The sequence below is a fragment of the Pteropus medius genome, unplaced genomic scaffold, assembly GCF_902729225.1.
Source record: "Pteropus medius unplaced genomic scaffold, Ma_sr-lr_union100, whole genome shotgun sequence".
In the NCBI taxonomy this organism is placed as follows: Eukaryota; Metazoa; Chordata; class Mammalia; order Chiroptera; family Pteropodidae; genus Pteropus; species Pteropus medius.
The window spans coordinates 6,148,784-6,164,895 of NW_024349519.1; the positions used below are offsets into that span (position 1 = coordinate 6,148,784).

The 16,112-nt window shown below is 36.6% G+C and overlaps 1 protein-coding gene across 2 annotated transcripts in view; it reads left to right on the plus strand.

Annotated features, from left to right (window-relative positions):
• The first annotated feature begins 3,660 nt into the window (after positions 1 to 3,660).
• GXYLT1 (glucoside xylosyltransferase 1) overlaps positions 3,661 to 16,112 on the plus strand; it is a 41,784-nt gene continuing 29,332 nt past the window's right edge. The window contains exons 1-2 of one of the 2 annotated variants that reach the window (XM_039882294.1): positions 3,661 to 4,065; positions 12,147 to 12,239. In XM_039882294.1, the coding sequence (XP_039738228.1) occupies positions 3,845 to 4,065; positions 12,147 to 12,239 (314 nt within the window). In that variant the 5' untranslated portion in view covers positions 3,661 to 3,844. The remainder of the gene's footprint in view (positions 4,066 to 12,146; positions 12,240 to 16,112) is intronic. The other variant, XM_039882295.1, reaches the window with a different exon arrangement.

The window sequence follows — 16,112 nt, forward strand, 5'->3', positions numbered from 1 at the left end:
CTTTTAATTTTACCGACAGCATTTATTTTAAAATAATAGATTATAATCTATTGTAATAATGGAAATGGCAGCTCCTGAAGATTGGACCCGAGAGAATTACAGACATGGTCCACATGATAGTCCTTACTTTCCACCCCACTCCGTCCCCTCAATCCTCTCCCTTCCTTGTGGATGGAAATGCTACCTACATTCTGGGCTTCCCATTACCATTTTTTCTCATCTTGTGGTCATAGCTGAGTTTTTCGAGAACGAAGAGAATCACTTTCCTCTTTCATTGTGTCCCTGGCCCTACCCTTACCCCACATTTACTGATCTGAATGACACTTAAAAATAAAATACTTTTTGTTCAAATTGACAGCATTATTTTCCAACTTTTCCTCCAGTCCAGTAAAGTCTCTAGGAAATGGATTGTGGAAAATAGAGAAATTTTGCTAGAGGCCTACTGGAGGAGAAAATGATTTTCACTTTTAGTCTGAGTTTCTGATTCTTTGCTCTATAACTAATCTGACTTGCATTCTTGTAGTTCTCTGATTGTAAATTTTATTTGTGTTAACCTCTAAGACCAGTTGAAGAGGTTTTCATATAACATTGATTTTTTTTCCTTTTTGCTTTTCTAATTTGCATCACTCAGCATTCATTTTTTCATAATGACATAGCATGGTATAATGAAAAAAAAAAAACATGCACTTTAGATCCACAATGATTTCTGCTCAAATTATGGATCTTCATTATTAGCGATATGGTTAATGCACTTCTCTGAATTTCAAGTTTTTTGATTTTTAAAAGAATAAAACATCTACTTCATAGAAATATTATAAGGATTAAATTAGATTATGCATAGACCTCTCTCAAGTGTGAGTTATATTAAAAAGTTTTTGAACTTTACTCTGAAAAGGTATAGAATTTATACCTTTTTCCCAATAGGATGTCTTTTTTTAAGATTCAAGTATTCAAAGGTAGACAGACATTGGTGGAAAGGAAATGCTAAGTAGGACCCCATATTTGCTCTAGAGTGATTTAGGGAAGACATAATAAAAACAATCATTCATTGGATGTTTATTATATATCCAACATGTACTAGGAGCTATAAGAAAAATCAAGATTAATCTTTTGAATATAAGATTCCTGATATTTGGATTATCCTGAATCTGAGAGTTTCCTAGATCATGGAAGAGATCTCTATCTCCATAATTTAAACAACAAATATTGCTACTTTTAAATGTCTTTTTGTCCACCTAAATTTACTTTTTGACAGGATAAAGGGAAGATCAAAATTGATTAAAAATTTGGATATAGTCACCTGTTATTAGAGAACTAAGAGGGTGGTCTAGAGATGAAAAAATAGGAATATGTACATACAAATAGTAAATGAAAGCATGATCTGTTATGACATCAAAAATATTTTCAACAATTTAACATTAATTTAGGAAGCTGAAAATGTAAAGTGAATCCTAAAAATGATCAGAAGGGTATGCACATAGCTCCTTATAGTCCAAGATAACCAGTTAAGACAGGGTGTGGGTAATACAAGTCATTTCTATTTTTGGAATGCCTTATATACTTTTTCAACAGAATTTCCTTTTTAATTACAGGATTAAAAGGAACCTAAAGGGATGATATGGTCCAGAACTCTGATGACAAGTAAATGGATGGTTATTCTGGATATGCTCTTCCCATAAATTGTTGCAGAAATGAATACTGCCATTCCAGTATTTTAACAATCTGGGTCATTATTTATTTTTACTACATTTAGTTTCTTTGTTGAAATAGAGAACAACTGTAGTTAGCATCTCTTTAAACATCCTTCATCTATTTAAGTACTAGTTCTTGCTCTAGTATATTGGTTTCAAGCTCTATTTTCCATTCTTATAAAGGCTTTTATTATCCATCTTTGTACTTCCTTATGTTTCTCTTTTTCTAAGAACTGTAAGTTGTTGTGAAAGGATTAAGTTAATATTGTTTTCACCTGCCTGTCTCCCCTTTGAGGGCAGTACACTCTAGCCCCTTGTCTAGCATGTAGAATATATTCAATAAATGTTTATTGAATGAATAAGTGTATGTTTTCATTCTATTCACACATCTTGATAGAATGCTGGTTTTTCATTTTTTGTCAGGTAAGATGAGAAATTTAATTCTTATAGGTAAAGAAACTGAGGCTTAAATTTGTTTAGTGACTTCTCATGATCACAAAACCAGCACTTTTTTGGTGTAGGGATTCCAAATGGAGAACTGCTAAACTACATAGAATCCCCTCCCACCTTTTGTTGTGGGGAAGGGGCAAACTCTTCAAAGCTCCAAATGCTATTTGAACAATTTAACAGCATGATTTTCTCCGTGAAATAAATTGTGTGTGTGTGTGTGTGTGTGTGTGTGTGTTTAAAATTTCCTTTCCTTCGTTTTTTGGCACTAGTTGCTTTGTGTCTCCAGTCTCAATCTCAGTTCCAGCCTCCACAGGGCAGCTAGAATCTGCTCCTGAAAAGGCAAATGTGATCATGTTACTTCCTAAAACACCCTTCGCTGTTTCACCATTGTCTGCCAGATTAAGTTCAAACTCCTTGGTATACTACACAAGATACTCAAATATCTGGCCCCTTCAATTTCTAGTCTTATCATTCATCATATCCTGTTTTGCATTTACTTAGCTGGTGGTATCAAACTTCTCACAGTTCCCCAGAACACAAGAGCCTGTTTCATTGATCCCTTAGCCTGGAATTACTTCCCTTACCAACCCCCACATCCCCAAAACTCTAGGGCCACTTTTGCTATGCAGTTTATTTTGACCACATCCGCAGGTAGAACTGATTCTTTTTGTGTGTGCTCACACAATTATAGGCTTATATCCTAATGTCTGTATTGTTGTATTGCACTTATCGACAAGTATCGACTGTCCAAAGAGGAATCTTTATGCCCCAAGGTACTCACGCAGTGCTTGGCATATAGTGACGGTCTAAATATGTTCAGTAAATGAATGGAGTGGAAATGTGGCTGAGGAAGAGGGCAAATAAATGGAAAGCTGAAAAAGTTCTTTATAGAAAGACTATGAAATTGTTTTGGACATACAAATGACGACTTGTGAGGAAGGTCAAAAAGATGTAAAGAGAGGACCTCAGCTTTACAGGCACTTAGCCTCCTTGGGAGGCAAATCAGCATTTCCAACAGCATTACAAGGTAATGAGCTATCTGGGTGAAATGGCTCGTGGAGACGGGATTATAAAAACGTAGAGCCTGGGGAAGTTCCTGCTGAGGAGGATGGAGCTGAGAAATGGCTTAATCAAGTGCCTTCTAAGTGAAAGGCGTTTTTTTATGCGTTAAGCAATTTAATCTTTACATCCACTATGTGATGAAGCCATTCTCTCCATTTTAGAGACGAAGAAATACGCTCAGAGAACTCAGAGTGCTCAACGCCACAAACTACCATATAGAAGACCCATCATTTGAATTTTGGTCGGCTGCCTTCAACGCCCTGTTCATTTCGCCACTCGCCTCCTCTGCAGCTCAGAACTTGGGGCTCGGGAATTACCTGCCCCGGGTCGCCGTTCCCCTAGACCTCGTGGGAACCCAGTCTGCACGAAGACAGACCCCCGCCGCGTCCAGCCCTCGCGCGCTCAATGCGCCGGCGCGTCCGGCCGCTGCCCGCCCTCCAGGGAGGGGCCCGCGGCGGCCGAGGCGGTGGTCCGGCTTCCGCGCGAGCTGTCGGCGCGCTCGCGGAGGTGGTGGGCGGGCGGTGCTAGGCCGCGGCGGAGGAGGAACTTGTTGTGCCCGCGGCTGCGCAGTACGGCTCCCTCCGCTTCAGTTCGCCCGGGAGGGCGCGGCGGCGGCGGCGACGGCGACGGGGGCCGGCGCGATGCGGCGCTACCTTCGCATCGTGGTGCTGTGCCTGGCCTGCGGCTTCTGCTCGCTCCTCTACGCCTTCAGCCAGCTCGCCGTATCCCTGGAGGAAGGAGCGGGCGGCGGTGGCGGGAAGCCGCAGGCCGAAGCGGTTTCCTGGCTCGCGGACGGCGGACGCGGCGCCGCAAGAGGGGCGGGCATCGCGGACCTCGCAGCGCATCCCGGCGGGTCGCACAGGTATGGGCGGCTTCCTGTGTGGCCGGGCCGGGGTGAGGGGCGCGAGGGCGCGGGGATGGGGGGGCGCGGGGCCCAGCTTGGCCCGGGCTGCTTACCGGCCTGTCCCGCGCCTCCGGCCGCCGGGACCGCGCCTCCTGCCTCTTTGCCGCTGTTTCTGACCCCCTTCATTCCTTTCCCTCCTTCCCCTCCGCTCCAGGGGTGAACCTGGCGTTGCTCCATCCTGAAAGCACCCCACGCTTTTGTGTTTGTCTTCTGACCCATTCCTCAGGCGCTCTTTAAAGCAGTAGAAATTAATTTTCAACTTTTAATTGACAGTTGATTTTTTAAAAAGATTCTTTGAAAATAAGAGGTTCTCCACAAAGGCCTTCTTGCTGTTTGACTAGTGGGAATTCCTTCTTGTTTCCATGGAGTTCAAGATGAGATATTTAACCAGGCTGGCGCCCTAGTTCAATTTTTTACCCCTCCTGAATGCGGTGTCTAACATTCTGTGTTAACGCTTTAGTTTGTCATTATTTGTCGGCTAAATTTGGATAGAGCATTTATGTAGATTGGAATTTTTCTTTAGGAAACAATCCATGTATTCTGAAACTTACAGCACGTTAAGAAAAATGAATGATACTTAACACGTTCACGTCTTTTGTGAGATGGAATAGAGATATCTTTCTTTTAAAATTGGTATTTAAAAAGCAGCATAATGACTTAAATAGTTTCACACAAATCATTGCCAGAGTTGTAATCAACATAAGATTTAAACAGAAAAGAATGCAACGCATTACGAAAGCTTAAATTCTGAGCGTTTCCACTTCCTTGAAAATAGGCTCATCTCTTTGTGGGCATGTCTCTGGGCATGACCCAGTGTTCCCTTAGTAAGACGCAAAGGCTGCTTTGATATCGAAAGTATGGAGTTGGTAGAAGGAGGGAGTGCAGTCAGCTGTGGGCTGTTTAACATTCTTTTGAGAGTTAATGGTCTTTCCCAAAATGAAAGGGGGACGTTTGGGCAGAGGAGCAGCATGGAAATGCGGGATTGTCATGTTTTTATCCTTTGATGTGATTGCAGTCAGGCAAATTCCTAGGACATCGGGATTTTATTCATATAAAAAGCAGAACTATCAGAGCCAGGTTTGTCAACTCTCACTTATCTTCCAGGGAGGGGCAGAGACTTGAATACCTGGGTGAGTTCATGAAAAATGCACATGAAAAGCAGTTCCTGGTCTATTATGTTATTGCGAAGCATTGAAAATTATGGAAAAGAAATTATTGACTAGAGTTGTAAGGAAGCAGCATTTTAATCAAAACATTTATAATATTAGCATTTCAATTTGATAGAGTAACTTTCATTTTAGTGCTTTGTCTCACATACTTATACTTTATTTTGTGACAGATTTTTATAAATTATATTTGCTTGACCAGCTAATTTTAACAACATTACTTTATTTGGGATTTAGAAAATAAGTACCTCTGTTTTTATAAATGTTTTATAGAGCCATTACTGAAATATTAAGTTTGATGTGTCAGGGTATAGTCAACCGAAAAGCTGTATATTACAGGTCCTCTGCATAGCATAACTCCTCATTTTAAATGGGGCGTACATCTAAGTTAAAACTAAAGGTGCGTCAGTCTTTGTTAAAATTCAAAATGCATTTCACCACATGTACGTATATACGTTCGGGCCGAGGAACAACATGGAAAAGCTGGGTTGTCATGTTTTTACCATACAATTTTAGAAATGTCAGAATTCATAAGACATCAGGTCTCTTAATTTTAAATGTTATCATTTATAACATCTTTTTAGATTTCTCATAAGAGTTCAGGCAACTTCTTTGGCTACCGTGGGATATGGATTAGATATCCTTAACTTCTCTTGCTGTATGTGAACCATTTGACCAAGGTTCAGAGGGCATTGGTCATTGGACGAGGATTAAAAATTATGTATCCTTTGATTGCTCTCTAAGTGCTCTTTCTATAAAGCTGCTGTGATATAAACCTAGTCTGTAGTGTTTCATCAGTGGAGAATGGGCTATGATTCAAGCAACATCTTTTTCTTTTTTGGTAGGACTTGATTATCATTGCGTTTTTCCTTTTTTGAAGCCGTCTTACATGAAAAAATTTAGACTAAAATTTCTCTCATGTAACACATGATTCTAGGGTTATATATAGCAGGTTCCTTTGGTCAAATCTTATAGAAGGTATTCATTGCATGGAATTAAATGGCAACAAAATACTTGGAAAGGTCCTTCTAAGTTCTCAAAGTAAGAACTTTAAAATGATAAGGACAATTTTTTAGTGAAATCTATTCCTAATTAGTGCATTCTGTTTGAATCCATTATTTTGGTATTTAGAAAATGTGCAGATCTTTGAGTCAGACAATGTGTTCTCATTCTGGCTCTGTTTGCTGTGAAACCTTGATCACCTTTCTGCTTCAGTTTTCTCACCTGTAAAATGTAGATAATACTGAGTTGTAATAGAATTTACAGGCTTATATGGGTTGCTGGTAGGAACAAAATTCAATGAAAAAATGCCAGGTTCTCCAGGAACCTCATGGACTAGGGACTTGCTCATTCCCTTCTACTGTAGACAGACTTTGCTATTGGGGTCTTTCTGCCCCCAGGAATGTCTTTTCTAATCTCAAATAGAAAATTCTAGAAAAACGCACCCATTGGATTTTCTTGCATCACATGTCTATCTGTGGACCAGTCAGTGTTACCTGGGATAGAGACCTCTGATCCTCTGGCTCTGTGCCACTTGCATATCTCTGTGGTGGCGAGAATAACATGATTGGTGTTGGAGACGAGTGGTGCCTCAAAAGAAGGGAAATGCTGGGGAGGCAGTGGTTCTTCCACATAGATTCTGTTAAGCTATTCAGTATGGACAGTGTGTATTAGGTATTCAATCTAAAGTAGTTATTAGTTCCAGGCATCAGTACTTCTGCAGGAGTTATACATTTTGTAACTTCAGCTTCTCAGGGGTGAGTTGTTTCTCAAGATCTCATCCTGTTGTGGCTTTAGAGCAATATTGGTGGTAGAGAATCAAGAAACACTAAGCATTTTGGTGATAGCATTTCTGGACTGGCCATGCCCTTTGTGTGACTGATTTTCACACAGGGAGGTTGTCACCTTATGTTCCTTTTTAGATCTGGTTAGGTCACTGAGTTGTCATTTTTGCTGGGTCCTGTGAACACTAGTAGGATACACTGAGAATTTAGAATGGAAAGAATAAAAGTTTCGGAGACACAGACTTCAGCTTTGCCACTTACTGGGTATGTTAACTTTGAACACATTTCCTCATCTGTTAGAGGTAAGAGTGCGTATGATATTGGGTTGTTTGTGAGAATTGAAATGAAATAGCTTATGTAGATTACTTAGGATGGTGCCTGCCACAATAAAATTTTGTAGCTAATATGGTGATGATTTTGATCATTTAAATGTCTGGCACCGGAGTCGGGAATCTGTGTTTTAGATGTATGATCCAGGTTATTGTTATAAAACTAAAGGTTGGGAACCACTGATTTAGCTGAGAATGGCTTGATCCCTATTTTTGCATTACTGTTTTTAGTGGAGAAAATTTTTTTCACTCTTCCCTGCAGTTATTTTTGAAGAAGAGAGGAGTTGGGGCAGTGAACAGAGAGGGTCGAATTACTAAAGGCACCTTACTCTCTCCTTGTTAATGCAGGGACATTGTATATAAAACCAATATCCTGCATCTTGTTATTTTAGTTCACATAGTTGAAAAGTGCTTAGCACAAAACTGCCTAATAATTAATTAGAATAATGTTCTTCTGTGCTTTTGGAAGGAAGATTAGGTTAATGAAAAAAATTATGTATTTTCGATTTAGAATTTCTATTTTAAAACATTAAGGTTATTATCTGTGTGTCATACCTATTGGCAATACTTCTCTCCACGTGTTGACTTAATTTTTTTTTTTTTAGTGTGTATACCATGTACAGTTTAAAATTTTTATGTATTCAGACAGGAAGTTTTTTCCTTTATTATTTTTACTTTCATCATGTGTAGAGAAACTATACCAGAGGATTGTTTTCCTCATTTTTTTTTTTTTTTACATTTAAATCTTTAATTTATTTTTATTTATTGGGGGTATACAATGTGATGTTAACTTATTTTTGAAATGGTTAGATACTTGCTCAGTGCCATTTGTATGTAAGCAGTCCTTTTCACATTTCCTGAATATTCATGAAATTAGAGATTTAAGAAGAAAGAAGTGCAGACCTGATTTAGAGCTAGAAATTTAAGTTGTCTGGAGATAATTTCTTGTTGGAAATGAGTGACCCAGGCACTGATCTTCAGTATTATGGGCAATGGCCTCCTTTACTTGGGCTGTAAGCATCTTTGTCTCTCTTACACAGTCATGGTGCAGGTCTCTGTGCCTCACAGTGGCATTGTTCGTCTGTGGTACTTCATTCAGGCTTCCACATGCTTATACCAGATATGCCTAAACTTATCCCTGACTCTAAATTGGGCATGGTTTCACCAAAGCGTTGTGACTATCATGGGTGTTTTTGTTCTGATTCAGTGTTTGTTTTTTATTATTGCAAAGAAATTTTCTCATCTCAAAAAAAAAAAGAAGAAGAAGAAGAAGAATAGCACCTTCCTCATTGGGTTGTGGAAATGAATTAGGATGTATAGAGTACTTAGATTAGTGACTGTCAGTTTTTATTCTCAACATAATTGTTTGGTGGTTGTTACTGTTATAATATCTTTTATTTTAGGAACAAGGTAAATGTTACTCATAAGAGTGTTTTCTGGGTTTCAATATTCTAAGCTATTCTCTTTCTTCAGTGCTTTTGAAAGAAATATATCATGGACATTTTATATGAAAAATACTTTTTCAGTTTAATTTACAAGTATAAAAGACTTTATGTTATCAGAGTTCAGTAAACTTTAAGTCTGAGAACTGTTATTGTCCTAAGCATTATGTTAAATTCTCACTTTGATCTAGAGCATGAAATGTCTCAAATTTTGAAACATTTTCAAGTACTGAAATTTTGGGGAATTTTGTTTTTGGCCAGTTTTTTTTTTTTTTTTTTAAATAAATATAAGTTCGCAGGAAATTGTGGAGATACCCTGTGTTCAGTTTCCCTTGGTAGTAAAATCATACATGAGCATAGTGCAATACTGTTGTATCTGGAATACCTGTGTATCAATATAGTGCAATATTATTGCCCCCAAAATTGACATTGTATAACCGACAGATCAGTTTTCAGATATTACCAATTTTACATGCACTTGTGTGTATGTGTAGTTTTATGCAATTTTTCACATATGTGGATTCATGTAACCACTCCACAATCAGGATACAGAACTCTTTATCACCACAGAGATTCTTTGTGCTACCCCTGATCAGTTTGCTTATAGATAAGCCACTGAGAGCTAGAAACATTAAACCATATGAAATTTTAGGATGAGCCATAGTAAAATTTTATTTCAGTTTCATCTACAGTGAAAAAACTACATTTGTGGACTTCACTGCTTTTGGATGTCACTATTTACTGAAGACATACCCACTTAGCTCAGCTTGCAGTTTTACCCCATTGAAAGTATTTAATAGAGTTACCTCCATGAATGTTGTATATCTAATATCCTGTTTCTAATAGTTTTAAGGAATAAAAGCAAAAGCAACTAATAACCAGAATTTGGATAACTACTTTTACCTTTTCAGTATTTTTAAGTTTTATTTATTTATTTTTTCTGTCCGGAAGGTACAGGTGTTATCTGTCTGCAGGTAAGTTGCTTATTCCTTACAGGAACAGTTACTGGTAATGTAATAAGTTTCTACTCTATATCTTGATCTTTAAAACCAATTCTTTGTGAGAGAATGTAAATTTGAGAGATAAGAAATTTAAATAAAATATGCCATCTCTTGCCAACAGCACCTCAGTGTTTTATGATTTTTAAAAATAGTAAGCAGCATATGTACTCACTAGTGCTTATGTTTTATATTTCCATTAAAGAAAGAAAGAAAAACATCCCTTCTATAAACTCTTTTCTGATATTAAATTATGGTCAAGAAACTTACCTAAACTTTGACTTTTCCCCTGCAGTTTCATCTGCATTGATTTTTTTCACAGTGATTACATGATCTAGCAATTTCACTTGTGGGTATAATATACTCAAAAGAATCGAAAACGTATGTTCATAGAAAATTTGTGCATGAATATTCATAGCAGCATTATATATAATAGCCAAAAAGTGGAGAACAACCCAAATGTCTTCTCATGAATGGGTAAACAAAATGTGTATATCATCCATAAAAATGGAATATTATTTGGTCATAAAAGAAAGAAGTGTACTGATAAATGCTACAGTGGATGAACCTTAAAAACATTAGTGAAAGACATGAGACTCAAAAGACCATATGCTATATGATTCCATTTATGTGAAAGTCCTCTAACAGGCAAATCCATGGAGACCGAAAATAGATTTGTGGTCGTCTATGGCTGGGGCATTGAGGAATGTAAGTTAAGGCAGAAAGTGGTATTATTACGTAATTTCAAGCAGTATTTTTTACAGAAAAGTTTAGGGGTCATTTTCTTTGAGACTTTATTTTCCATTTTCATCTTGTATGACTGTAAGGTTTGGCAGGGGAAGATGGAATAACCAGATTAGTTATTTCCTTTTTAGAACAAAGATGCGTTTTAGAGTTGATTATAAGTAAACTCTGGATTTGTTGAAAGAAAGCAGTGATGTTTTCTATATCTGAAAGATAGAGATCTCTATTTGAACTGGTTTGTTGTGAGGGTTAAATGGATGTGAAACACTTGAATCTGAAAAGAACTCTGTTATTACCACTACCACTGAACCTGTCTCTAGTATAAAAAGCAGGACTTAAAAAATACATGACCATTTTTGGGATAAACAGATTCCTAATCAAGTCGTATGTTTTACTGGTCTGCACAGTTTCTTTTCTTTTTCTGGTTTATCAGCCCTTTAAATTAAGATATGTAACATGCTGTGCTTAAAAATGATGTTCCCTTAAAGGTAAATCAAAATACAATATAACTTTTCCCCATTGATGTAAAAATTTTGACTTCATCGTTTATTATGCAGGAGGATACAGAATTGCTTAGTTAACATTTTAAAAACCACGGGTGCCTGAACCTGTTTTCAGAGATTTTGATTTAATAGATCTGGTTGGTGTGGGGCACTGACATTTGTGAGAGGTATGATCAGAGATCTTTGCAAATCTGAAATTTCATAGACCTTTCGATGTAAGAATGGTAACTTATAATTGAATCTATAGTGAGAGAAAACAAAGCAACATCGTAGTGGGACATGAGGTGACCCGGTTTAATACTTCACCTGACTGATTCCTTACTTTAGTACCCAGTCTTCCACTGTAGTGAATTTCAAACTAGACTATTGTTTGAACAAGAATAACATATGAAAAACATACGTTTTGTAATGTGAGGCATTGCTTTGTTTTGTTTTTGCTTCAACCTGCAGTCGAAGAAGAAAGACCACACTTGATTCTCCATTTTAGCTTGTATAAATAATATAGTGAAACTGAGATAATGCAGATAATGAAACTGAGCCATTCTGAATAGCAGCATGATTTCTTATTTTTCAACTTAAAACACCATACAAGTAGCTTGAACTGAGGATTAATTCGAAAATGTTTAAAGAGCCTCTCCTCCCTTTCCACCAGCATTTGTGGCATTTTAATTTTGCGTCAGGATAAGCAAATATTTTGTTGGGTGAAATGGATTTTATTCTGGGGGGAATGTGTATAGCCCATGAAGGAAAATTTTAGATGTATTACTATACTTTATGTCATCTGAGGAGGGGACTTTAATATATTAGGAGAGTTCCTGAGTGGAAAAGTTTTCCAGTCCGTAGTATATTGTACCCAAAGGTTGTAAATTTCTATTTTTAAAATAATGGTACCCTAAGTAAGGGAGAAATCAATTTCCAAAAATCTTTGAATTACTCTAGCAATATTGAATCTGCAAAATTGGATTTGCAGTTTTGTTGCTGTAAAATAGAATAGTAAGTTATGTTGTCGAGTAAATTCCTTGTCAGTTTTGAACTGAAATACTCACATAGGACTCTTTCTGTCTTACTGTTAGGTGTAAAGATTTCTCTCTGTGTTACTGGAATCCCTATTGGATGCTGCCCTCTGATGTTTGTGGAATGAACTGCTTTTGGCAAGCGGCTTTTAGGTAGGCACTTAACATTTAATTGGTAGATCAGTGTAGGTAAGATTAGATAGTAGGTAATAAATTTTGACAATAAATAGGATGTAAAAATGTTTCTTTTCCTGTAATTTAATATTATCATTTAAGTAAATAATTCATTTTCTGATTGGATTTACTATTTTTCCCACTTTGTACTTGTTATCACTGATTTTTAGTATATATTGCATATAAAATATTCTTTTTTCAAATATGTTATTATGATAAACCATCGTTTGTAGGAGAATTTATGATCTAATTTTAGGTAACAGGTGATAAAATGATAAATAGGTGATTTAAGGTAGACTTCCACTGACATTTACAGACATGTACATATTTAAAGCTGGCATACTGAAGAAGACATTTTGTGGGTGGATGGAGGCAACTGGGTAAGGATTATGTTGATTATTGGCAGAGAGATTGAATATTGGGGAATGGGAGGATAAAGATAAGTGTTTAATGAAGGAACAAATGATATGGCATTGCTTATGGACCTTTCAAGTAGTTTGGCTTTGTTCACTTCCCTGGCTACGGAAGTCACTGGTTTGGCTGACCTCTCAGGTCTCGTGCTCCGACCTTCAATAAAAGAAACAAGTATTGATGGGAATGGGTATCAGACTGTCTCCCTGAGATAGTGGCAGGGGAGCAGGTAGCAGTAGCCTGAAATGCCCTTCCCAAGAGTAAAATTTATTTGAGAGTCACCTACTTTTCCTGTGTATTTATGATTTATTTAATTTTTAATTCTACTCATTCAATTTGCCAGGCACAGGGCTAGGTGCTAAGAACCAGACTCTGAGTCTGGTTAACATGGCCATCCTTCTAGAGCTTACATTCTAACTGGAGCTTCACACTAGTAAACTTGAGATTACAACAGAGTGTGACATATTATAGCTATGATGATGGGAGAAACAGGTGTATCATCAGATGAGATCATCTTTAGGCATCAGGGAATTCTTCTTGGATGGAACGACTACATGATGAACAGGAAATTAGCCAGGCAAAGGACAGAAGATGAAGTATTCTAGGTGGGAAAAACTGCATTCTGAATATATATTAGTAGTATATATTTATATTTAAAATAATCTCGTCAACTGCAAGAGTAGCCCAGGGAAGTTGACCTAGTCTGAATCCTAGAGCCTCTGCTTATTATTCCTTTTGTTTTGACTTCTCTGACTCTTTATTCTAATTATTTTTCTGATGCTCCCAAGTATTCCTTGGAATTACATGTTGATGAATACATAATGTCTACCCTTGTGCTTGTTACCTTTTTAAATTTCAGGTTTTAAAAGTCATACTTCTCTGTTATACTCTCTACTTGTAATATCGAATTCATAGTATATATTTGTAACCATTTCATTTCTTACTTTGAACTTGGGATCCTTCACATTTATTCACTCTGTTCGAACATGCAGCCCAGCCAAAATGCCATACAATTGCCATATCATTCTCACCCTCTATTTCAGTATTTACTCTAATACCTCGTTTTGCATGACTCTAAGAGCTTGTCTGCCCTCCTCCTCATTTCAAGGAAGTAAAGTTTCTTCAAAATGCCCCTTTACTAACCACTTTAGGTTTCATATTTTGTCTGGCACTGGCAAACCCTTAGCTGGCACTGTTTTCTTCCCAGGCCTGTCTCAGCTTTCCCACTTCGAATTCTTTATATAATTTTATTTTGATCAAAGCTTATCTGGTGGGATTATCCCCCTTCAATTAATTTACTATACAATGGACATAAAATTACATAAAAAAGAAAAATTGTGTCAACATGTATCAATGTTTTTCACCTTTGATGTGTATATGCTTTTAATAATCTGTCTACATCGCTGAGTCATCGACTTAACCAGCTTCCTAGCAGCATGTCAGAATGCTCACACTTCTTAGGTCCCTTCTGTCTTTGAAACAAAACCAAACACAAAATCCCTACAACAGCTGCTTTCAACACCTTTTTCCTTCAGGCATTCTTGTTTATACTGTCTTCTCCAGCAGACTTTTTATAAGAGTATCTGCTGGCTTTACTTACTTAAACAAACAAACCCTTCACACCTTAACTCACCATAATCAGCATCTACCATCTGACTAGAAACTTTACTCTCATTGAAGTCATCTCTGGCCTCTGAATTGTTCTTCTGGGACATAATCTTGCTTTTCTTATCCTTTGAACACTGGTTACCATTTCCTGTTTCTTTCAACTCTTTGAGTCTCTGGAGACCAGTGTCTCAACTCTTTGGTCTCTCTACTCCTGGACTCCTTTCTCCATTCCTGACTGCTAATCATTGACGTTCCTTTGGACGCTGCTCTTTTCTCTCCCCGTTGAGTATAATCTGTTTAACTGATCGCCCCAACCCAAAGCCCTTATCTGAGCCATAGCACTGTATTGCCAGCTGCATATTGATCATTTTTTACTTTGCTGATTCAGATACCTCAGACACTCTTGTTCAAACTTGAATTCGTAGTCTAGCTCCTTGCATTTTCCCTCATCTGTATTTTGTGTCTTGGTTTATAACTGGCTTTCCACATGTCAGTCCACAGTCACCTTCTCCTTTCGCACTGATTGCCTCTTCCTTCCTCTTCCCTTAACTACCATGCACATCACTTCTTATCTAGCAAGTGTGATCTCGCTTCTCTGTCCACTGCTCTTCCCATTTCTGTGCTGTCTATTATTGATTGTACCTTCTTCATTTGTTGTAGTTGTGATTTTCTCCAGCACTTTGAGACTAGTTTAGATGTTTGTGTAAGCTTCCTTAGCAATCTCGATCTTTTTTTTCTATTTAAGTAATTACCATGATTTCTGATTAAATCTTTAAAAATTTTGTCTTTTCACAATAGGTAAATTGTGTGAGGTCAGGATTGTGGCTATCTTGCTTATCCCCAGTGTCTAGCATATTAAAGGAAGTCAAATATTCATTAAAAAGAACCTGCACCACCATTGTGTGAATGTAGTAAGGCGTCATCATAACCTTAGCATTATTGAGAGTTATAATTTTACCACTTACTAGGGTAAAATGATGGCTTATTATGATTTATGTTTTGTTGACTGTTGAACATATTTCTTTATTTATTTAGCTTTTAAATTTTCTGTATTGATATTTTCCCTTTTGTTTTTAATGCTTATTTAATGAACTTTTAGAATTACAAGTTCTGCTTTTGCCATTGATTACAATATTTTCTTAATTTGTTTCATTTTTAATTTTAGATATCTTTTCATTTAATTTTAGATATCTCTTAATTTTACTACTATTATAAATATCTTTCAGTATACTAATTTTTCTATGACTTGAGCTTTTAAAATATTTAATCTTTATGGTGGGAATTGATTTTAGTTCATGGAGTCTATGGTAATAGGTGAATTTATTGTTATCTGTCTTTGCTTGAGTGGTTACATGATAGTTTTAAGAGAGATATTTTTACAGATTATTTTAAATTATATTTTAGTAAATTAACATTTACATTTAATGTAGAATTTTTAGATATTTTATGCTTTGAATAACATCCCGAAGTTTTTAAATATTGCATTTTGTTTCAGAAGTGATGCATATACAATTCTTTAATGTAGTTTTGCCTAGTAGATAATTCAGCACAACTCTATTTCTTAATAGTAAGAGGAAAAACATTTTTTTAAAGCTATACATTAAGGAAATTATCATTAGTGTTTCTGAAGATAGTTTTCTATTTTGTTCAACTGCAAAATTTTCAAGATAGTTCATGATAGTTATTTTGTAGTTTGGGGAAATTGTTATCAGAAATTTAATTTGTTCAGGGTATTTTTTTTTGGTTCTTAAATAATTTAATTTTTAATAATTGCTTTTGCGAATAGTTACAATTATTTAGGAAAACTTGAAGAAATACAACATAGTAAACAAA